General features: G+C 39.0%; 1 protein-coding gene across 11 annotated transcripts in view; it reads left to right on the top strand.

Moving 5' to 3' along the window:
• The window catches only part of LOC106869147 (5'-AMP-activated protein kinase subunit gamma-1), a 481,652-nt gene that overhangs the window by 140,206 nt on the left and 331,446 nt on the right, over window positions 1–10,000 (top strand). For 2 of the 11 annotated variants that reach the window (XM_089357009.1, XM_089357017.1), the window contains exon 1: window positions 1–262. This exon is cut by the window's left edge. The exons of the other annotated variants lie outside the window; for them this stretch is intronic. In XM_089357009.1, the coding sequence (XP_089213135.1) occupies window positions 41–262 (222 nt within the window). In that variant the 5' untranslated portion in view covers window positions 1–40. The remainder of the gene's footprint in view (window positions 263–10,000) is intronic. 11 annotated transcript variants of the gene reach the window in all.

Genomic DNA, 10,000 nt, shown 5'->3' with positions numbered 1-10,000 from the left:
ACCGCAAACCCCCAAAAAAACTTCCAAACCTCCCAAAAACATGAACTTATGTGGCTGGGAGTTTTTGGCCAAACGACAATATTATGCTGCTCAAAGCAGACGGCATTCCTATGGAGGTCCCCCGGCGCTCTTCCCTATATCCGATGAAGGAGAAGACAGCGAAGGGTCGGAGACCCTTGGGGACCTCCCCCCGGAATTCCTACAAAAGGCTACTCGTTACAAAAACCGACGGAGATCGCAGCCTGTGGGACGCGCTTCTTTGGTAAGTACAATTGTTTAATTACTCCTGTTATCAACTAATTAATACTATTACCCGTGGGTGGTCGATCGACCTGCTGGTTATCGCAACCAAATCTCCTTCACATTGTATAATGTACTCATAGGTAATCATAGGTAATGTCTGAAATCAAAGTTGGGATGGTCACGATTGGAATATCTTTGACCATAGGTCTACTCCATCACGGTGGATTTACGGCTTAACATCAGGTATTATTATTATTACTAGTGTTACTATAAATACTACTACTAGTACCACTTCTGTAACTGTTAGTATTAGCATTATTATCATTGGTACGACTGTATAATAGTAGCCACACACAAATACATATACACATACATGTACCTACGCACACTTACATGTAGAGACAGACGTACATGCAAACACGCACGCTTGGATATATTTTGGAAAAAGGCAAAAATAATTGAAGGATAATGAATGGGGTAAAACAATGACGACGACGACGATGAAGAAGAAGAAGAAGAAGAAGAAGAAGAAGAAGAAGAAGAAGAAGAAGAAGAAGAAGAAGAAGAAGAAGACAATGGTAGTCATTAGGGGAAGCAGTGTTGATTTTTGTGATGAAGGCGGTGGGTTGTAAGGACGCGGCGGCGGCGGCGACGTCTTGGGATTGCCAGAGTAAGATTAGAAATATCGAAACGATGAAGAAAGAAGAGGAGGAGGAGGTGGAGGAACTTGTAAGGGGAAGTGGAGAGGTGGGGGGGTTGACTGTTGATGGCTGTGTTTGTGATGATGACAACTGCAGTTTGTCGGTGGTTGTGGTTTGTAGTGTTGGTTCCTGCTACTTGTTCATCATGATGATGATGATGATGATGATGATGATGATGATGATGATGATGATGATGATGATGATGGTGGTGGTGGTTGCAGAAATAATGGTTGTTATACTGTGATGAGGGGTGTCGCTGGTGATATTGTTTATAGTGGTAGTTCTGTTGGTAAACAGGCTTGCCTCAGCGCATGTAACAACACTAATTTGTAAACACGCAGTCATATATATATATATATATATATATGTGTGTGTGTGTGTGTGTGTGTGTGTGTGTGTGTGTGTGTGTGTGTGTGTGTGTGTGTACGTGTTTGTGTGTAGACAGATACATGAGTAGATAGGCAGGCAGACAGACAGATCGATCGATAAATAAACAGATATAGATAAACGGACAGATCGATAAACAACAATTGACAGGTAAAACGACAGATACAGGGAGAGATCTTTAAAGCGTGATAGACAGACAGACAGGCAGACAGACAGAGAGTTGCAGGAGGGAAATTATGATTAGCTTGCGGTCTTTTTTATACATACACAAATACATACACACACACACAATATATATATACATATATTCAGACAAATATGAAAAATTATACACACACACACACACACACACGCACGCACATATATATATATAATTATAATACGTGTATACTGTATGTAAATACATACATACATACATACATACATACATACATAGGTATGTGAGCGTACGCTAACACAGGCAACGTGCGAGAGAGAGAAAGAATAGAGACTAGCCGGTGGACAGAAGAACGGGCCGATAGATATATAGATCATTAGATTATACATAATCCTAATCTCTTACGAATCGGTGGATTAGGGAGGCAACAGATTATTGTCTAGTTCATACCTATTTATAGAGATGTCTATGTGTAACTGTGTGTATGTGTGTGAGTGTTTTTATATTTATGTATGACCGAGTACATGTGTTTCTGAGCATATCTATGTATGTCAATGTGTAACTGATTGGAAATAAATATATGTACGCACGTGTGTGTGTGCGTAGGTAGGTATATATATATATATATATATATATATATATATATATATATATATATATATATATATATATATATATATACACACACATTTATCTATGTTTGGTTTGCTGTGTGTGTATGCATGGTCAAAGTTTGTGTTATTCTATAACAGAACTTTCGAATTGTTTACAAAACTGTTGACCGATCAGTTTATTTGTACTTCCCTGTATTTGTAACCATTTGTATCTATTAGTATGACTACGCCGCGTGTATCCAGGTATTATTAACCCTAGAGATGGGGGGGGGGGCGGTAGCACCACTTTTGGGTCTGCTGTAGGCAATATGTATTTTTTTTTTTGGGTGGGGCTCGGTGGCGGCAAACGGAAGGGTCTCCCCGGGCGGCACACATTCTACCTACGCTAGTGCCAGGATGTGCAATCTTGTCCATGCCTCTCCCCACTCCTCACCTACTCCGGGTATGTGCCACCTTGGTGCAACATCAGGTGTTTTAAGTACTTAACTTGATGCATGGCCTTCTGCCTCCTGTGGTCTCCGTGATGTTCAGCATCTTCTTGGATATGCAGGAAAACTGACATGAAAACCCTTTGCCTCTTGCTTCAGTGGGGTCTCCCCTTGTTTGCCACCAATTGTTTTTACAAAGCTACTGGGAGCAAGGGGTATTATCCCAATGAAGTATGTGTGTGTGTGTGTGTGTGGTATTTGTCAATGAGTGTCATTGGTGCTAGCTTAAGCATATAAGCTGTAGCAAATATTCTGCAAAGAACATGTCTAGCTATCGGTATATATACGACCTTGGTTGGAAATAATAGGTGAGGGTTGGAAAGAAGGGCATTGGACCATAGAAGAATCCTCAGTCAACTCTATCTGGTCTATGCAAACATGGAAAAGTGGACGTTAGAATAATAATGATGATGATGATGATGATGATGATGACAATATCAAAAGGAACAACACAACAGCCTGAAGATTCTTGAAACATAAAATTCTAAGTTGCAATTTATGAAGTTTTACACACACACACACATGCACATTTATGCATATATTCTCAGTATTTATATTTTGTTGCATGCAGGGCTGGTTCAAAGTGCATACAACTTGGGCAGTTGGTCAGGGCACCATGTGCTAGGGGGCACCAAGGAGAGTGTGACAAAACAAGGAAATTTCTACAACTGTCAGCTTGTACAGGCTAAAGTCCAGCTTGCCCAGTGTACCACCAACCCTAGGGCCAGCCCTAGTTGCATGTATCCAGACCAGGTTTCTGGTTTCAAGATAATTTTCTTCCCTCCTCCTACAAATTTTAGGGTCTCTAAAAAATAAGGGTCTGTTGGTGATGCTCTTCTCTCCCTAGAAATAAGTCTATCCCTGTGTTTTGAAAACCATTTCTACTTTGCAGTAGCTGACTATGGGTCTTCTCTTAGTTCAGTGGTTCTAAACCAGGGTCCATATGATCCTTTGGGACTCATAACCTTTAGAGGTCCATATAACCCTTAGGGGTCTATACAAGATTTTGTTGCTAAAATTTATCTGCAATAAACTGGATCTATTTCTTCAATATGTGAGGGTCTGTCCAAATAGAACAGGAATCGAAGGGGTCCATAGACAAAAAAAAAAAAAAAAGGGTCAGAAACACTGAATTAGTTTCTGTGATGAACATTTGATTGTTTGACTATCTGAGCTATAAGGAACCCTCGTATATAAGGAACACCCTAATTTTGGGGCTTAAAATTTAGAAAAAAGGTTTTGTAAGGGATTATAACATTATCCATGTATAAGAAATTCCCATATTTTTTCAACCTAATTTTTGACAAAACAGGGTCCTTTATACATGTTAAAATACGGTACTTTATAAGTGGCTGAATATTCCACAGAGCATGTAATCTTGTGTGTGACAAGTGTGGACCTTCACATTACAAGGTGGACGATCCCTCCAGTAGAATAATCTTTTGCTGTTTCTCCCTTTTATCTTTATACTTTTTAGTTTTTACCATTTACTTGCTTCACTCATTGGACTGTGGCCATGCTGGGGCAATGCTTTGAAGAATTTTACTCAAATGAATCAACCCCTGAACTTACTTTTGAACCTGATAGTTATTTTATCAATCTCTTTTGCTGAACTGCTATATTACAGGAATGTAAACACATCCACACCAGTTGGCAAGCAGCAGTGAGCGACAAAGACACACATACACACACACACATATCTGAAGGGCTTCTTTCAGTTTCCATCCACCAAATTCACTCACAAAGATTTGGTTGACCTAAGGCTGTAATGGAAAACACTTGCCCCAGATACCCAACACTGAGACTGAACCCAAGGCCTTACATTTCAAAGCAAACTCCTTAACCCCTCTGTCACGTCTCTGCATCCATGTCTATTTGCAACAAAGTGAGTGGCACAATCTGGCTGGTTCCAAGACACAGAATGCTGGCATTTGGCTATTTGGTCCATTCCCTGTTTACTCAGCAATCAAAGTGTTGCCAGGTTTGTGTTCATAATTTACCGATTTCTGTCAGGGAATGTCAAAGACTTTAACAGCCTCCTTCAAAGTGACGGCTCTGAAAGGAATTCTTGACACTTGGATAGTTACTGTCCAACCAAGGATCGGAATAAATGCAGTGTCAATACTGGATCAAGGAGGGCCAAGATGAATGGTCATCATCACCATCATCATCATCACCATCATCATCATCATCATCATCACCATCATCATCATCATCATCATCATCATCATCGTCATTATCATTGTCGTCATCATCATTGTCATCATCATCATCGTCATCATCAATCCACTCACAAGGCTTTGGTTGGCCTGAGGCTATAGTAGAAGAAACTTGCCCAAGGTGCCACGTAGTGGCATGTGGTTGGTAAGCAAGCTACTTACCACACAGCCACTCCTGTGCCTATATACATATATATATATAAATTGATAAATACATACATTTGTGTGTGTGTGTGTGTGTGTGTGTGTGTGCAGTAAACTTATTCTCCCTTCTTGAGGGGAAAACCTTTTCTTGCGTATACCGTGTGACAAAAAGCAGTAGTGCATAACATTCAAAAAAAATTTTGCATTAAGTCAAGTAAAATTTATCAAATAATAATTTTTTTTTATTATCAAGTCAAGCAGAAGTTTTTTGTTATCAGGTCAAGTAGAAGTTTTGTGCACCCAGAGTCAGGCAGTATAGTATAACTTTAAGAAGTCCTCTTTTTTTTTTTGGTCTCAATTGGGAATTAAGTAGCACCCATTACATGACAATCACATGGTTTGTGTTAGCCAATGAAATAGGTTTTGTCACCATCTTCTATGCAGGAGCATTTTTCATTTAAGCACACCATGCCACAGGAGTGATCGTGCTAACATGAAACTTGAAGTGGAGGCAAATAACATCAGCAGAATCAAAATAATTACATGTTACTTAATATTTTACCTCTTGCTTTCTATAACCAATGTGTGTGTGCGTGTGTGTGTGTGTTCATGCATGCATATGTGTGTGTGTGTAGTGACATCACTTTGACAGCTTGGGTAGGACTGTGTGTTTGTGTGTATGCATGTATATCCTGTATATTTTACATATATATATAAATATATATATATATATATATTATTTATATTATTATATGATTGAACGCCATGCATCCTTTTCCAAGTAAGTTTTATCTATCTATCTATCTATCTATCTATCTATCTATCTATCTATATATATATGTATATTTATATAAGGGCATTACTATACAAGAATGCCTCACGCTATGAGGGACTCTAAGGTCAAACTACCATAAAAAGCACATTTTTACCGAACGCGAGGAAATGCAACCCTCAAAGCCAACCCCTTAAAAACAGACTGAATTATAGATCATGATTTCGTAGTTATTGTAGTATTATACAACCTCTACTCATCAGTATAATATGGTCAAGAGAAATAGAAGTAAACAGAAAATTAACATTCCCTTATGAGGTTTTTTCACGCTAGCTACTTGATAAATTCTTGTAAAAGAATTCGTCCTATTATTGAATTTAAATATCTATATATGTATATATGTATATATGTATGTATGTATGTATGTATGTATGTATGTATGTATGTATACATATATCACTTGGAGTTCAGTATGTATGCATGCACACACATGTTACAATGAGCACACTAAAGAAATTCATCTGTGCACAAGAAATTAAGATGCACACCAATTGTTAGTTTTCCAAAAATAAAATGTTAATTAATAGTTATCTATATGTTACACAGTCAGCTCGCTCTTACATTTGTCCTCAGCATAAAATTTGTACAAGATAAGATTGTTGCACACGCTGACTGCCTAAATTCAGAGCAAATATGCACATGCACGTGTATGCACACACAAATGCATGCATCTTGTAGCATCTGTTTTGGCCTGTCTTAAAAATGGAAACACTATGTGAGTTAGTGTAGTCACAGAAATTTCATTTCAAGGAAGTTTTTCTTCACCACTGACCAAAATTGTTATTTTTACCTCCATTAGTAAAGAGGTTATGTATCTCTGGCCAACAGTGCTGCCCTCTGGCTTTCCAGCTCTTGTCATGGAGAAACAGACGTTAAATGATTAATGTGTGTGTATGTGCGTGTGAACAGGTGGATGGATGGATTGATAGACAGGCAGACAAATAGATAGATAGATAGAGAGAGAGAGAGAGAGAGAGAGAGAGAGAGAGAGAGAGAGAGAGAGAGACACACACAGACAGACTGACAGACAGAAATAAAGAGAATTTGTTATAAAAAGTATTAACTATGGCTGAAAGTGAAGTTTTGTCCCCAGGTGTTTGGTGAAATTCCAAGCAGTGAACCTGTAGAATATCACTGATTCCACAGTGGCAGTGAAGAAATTTCTCTGAACCCACATGGGCTGTATTCCCAGTTTACCAATAATTTCAGACTTGATGCTCAGCTGACTTCTCGATACAGTGGGGAATTGGTGAAGCCTTATGTCAAAATTTAATCAAGCTAAAAATGGAACTGCCAATCCAAATGAAAATAAGTCATTATTAGTTCACAACTCGGCCGTTCACAAATGTTCATCAACTATTTTAGGTGTTGATTTAATTAATACTTTATCAATTGTTTAACAATGATGTTCACTGCTGCTGAATTCTTCTGGTGTAGATTGCTTAGAACTGATGAGATATGAAGAGTTTTACAAGAATTGGATGAAGATCCTATAAGAATTCAATCAACCGTATCCAGAGCAAGACTTGAAATCAGTTGAAGATGGAAAATCTCAAGTGGAAAATAATATATACATGTCTTACATGAGATGATATGGTTCTCAATTAGCCAACTGCAATGCTGACAAACATATATGTGTGTGTGTGTGTGTGTGTGTGTGTGTGTATATATATATATATATAAATATATATATATACACACACACACACACATGCAAGTCCGTTGAATGTAGTGAATGAATGGGACAAATAAAGTCTCCCTCATGTGAACCCAACAGAGGGACCAGCTATCCAAGAGGAAAGCTCTATGGTAGATAAAGCAATTAAAACCACAAAAACCGAGAAAGCTCAGGGTCCTTCTGGAATCATGGCTGAGTTGCTCAAAATACCCAGTGAGGTAGGATATGGGCCTGTCACCCGTTAATCAGGTCATTCAGGGAGGTGTAAAACTCAGGGACATGTGTAGCAACATTATCATTAGCTGCTACAAGGGTATATATATATATATATATATATATATATGTATGTATGTATGTATGTATGTATATATATATATATATATATATATATATATATATATATATAGATAGATATATGTATGTATATATATATATATATATATATATATATATATATATATATATATATATATATGTGTATATATATATATATATATATATATATATATATATATATATATCTATATATATATATATATATATATATATATGTATATATGTATGTATATCATTGATCAGTTGTCCATAAGTGAGAAAAAGATGCCCACAATGGAAGAAAATTTGAACTGTTATATTTTCATGTTTTTGAGAAGTAAAGACTTGGTTATGGCGTGTAACTGGTTAGAAAGCTACCATTGGTTTCATGATGCCAGTTGTTGTAGGAAACATGAAACCAAAGGTCACTTTCTGACCACCAGTTATATGCCATAACCAAAAATACACTACACAACCATCTAAAAGTGTGTGTGAATACATGTATTGCGTTCCTAATAAATAATTCTGTTCTGGGTTTACCTTTTGGTAATCAATATTGTGTTCAGTATTATGGAAACTTCAAAATGTCAAAGATAACCTTACATATTGGTTTGCCCTGTACATAATCTGTGTGTGTGTCTGTGTGTGTTGTTTAAAGAACAACTTTGAGACCAAATTCCACAGCAAATCATAAGGAGATTTCCTAATCCTCCACTCTCTCTTCCCCTCTTTCTCTCTCCTTCTCTCTCTCTCTCTCTCTCTCTCTCAGCTCAACCTTTGTCTTCCCACCCTCACCAATCTACACCCACACATCCACTTCACACACGTCCCTCCCATGCCATCCACCCCTATCTCCACACTGTCTTGTCTTGTCTTGTCAGATGAGGTTTCTAGGTCAATTCAGAAAATCAAACACTCTACTTTCTATGTTGTTGTCGTTTTTTTCTATTCTCCATTGTTTCTTTTCTGTTTTTCTTTGTTTGTGGTTGTTTGTTGTTGCTTTTTTAATATGAGCCTAGATGGGGCAAGATGAAGGGTGGCGGGGGGGGGGCACAGTGGCGGGGGGGGCACAGTGGCGGGGGGGGGGCACAGTGGCGGGGGGGCACAGTGGCGGGGGGCACAGTGGCGGGGGGGGGGGGGCACAGTGGCGGGGGGGGGGGGGGGAATTTACTGTTTAATGTTATTTGTTATCTTTCTGCACCCCTTCCTTCCCCCACCTCGTGTGTTTATCTATCTATCTATCTATCTATCTATCTATCTATCTATCTATCTATCTATATATATATATATATATATATATATATATATATATATATATACATATGTATAGATAACACTTACTTGGAAATGGATGCGTGGCGTTTGATCATATGATAATATAAATAATACAACCAGCAGGGGGACACTGCTGACCTCCCCTGTTCGAAGGTTATAAAGGACACAGGTTTCGTGTGTCACATAGCTAGCTAGAGGCGATGGCTTCTTGGAGCTAATTCACGGCAGCTTTCGTCCTAATTTTGGGACTGCCATGTTGGCTTGGCGATAACTATTAATTTCCAGTACCGCTGCCGTAGTCTCCTTTAGAGAGACTTAGAAATATTAATAACTCTATTTCTGAAAACCAGTGGATAGATTCCACTGAAATTAGATAAATAACCTTCGAGCAGATAGTCAGCAGCGCCGCCTGGCTAAGGCTTGGCTACTCTGCATTGACAAGGGGCAACACCCTGAAACTAGTCTAGTCTGCAGATGCCAAACCAGCAGGGGGACACTGCTGACCTCCCCTGTTCGAAGGTTATAAAGGACACAGGTTTCGTGTGTCACATAGCTAGCTAGAGGCGATGGCTTCTTGGAGCTAATTCACGGCAGCTTTCGTCCTAATTTTGGGACTGCCATGTTGGCTTGGCGATAACTATTAATTTCCAGTACCGCTGCCGTAGTCTCCTTTAGAGAGACTTAGAAATATTAATAAAAGTGCCACACCCTAACAGTTGAGGGAACCCGTGGAAGAGGTAGGCCCAGGAAGACCTGGGCTGAGGTGGTGAGGCAAGACCTTCGTACATTGGGCCTCACCGAGGCGATGACTACGGACCGAGACCTTTGGAAATGGGCTGTGCGTGAGAAGACCCGGCAAGCCAAGTAAGATCGTTGCCAGTGCCCCTGGACTGGTTCTTGTGCGGGTGGCACATGAGATGCACCATTTTGAGCGTGGCCGTTGCCAG

This window comes from Octopus bimaculoides, chromosome 9, assembly GCF_046866305.1.
Source record: "Octopus bimaculoides isolate indiv1 chromosome 9, ASM4686630v1, whole genome shotgun sequence".
Classification (NCBI taxonomy): Eukaryota; Metazoa; Mollusca; class Cephalopoda; order Octopoda; family Octopodidae; genus Octopus; species Octopus bimaculoides.
The sequence above is the reverse complement of the archived record's forward strand: the minus strand, read 5'-3'. Positions and strand labels throughout refer to the sequence as shown.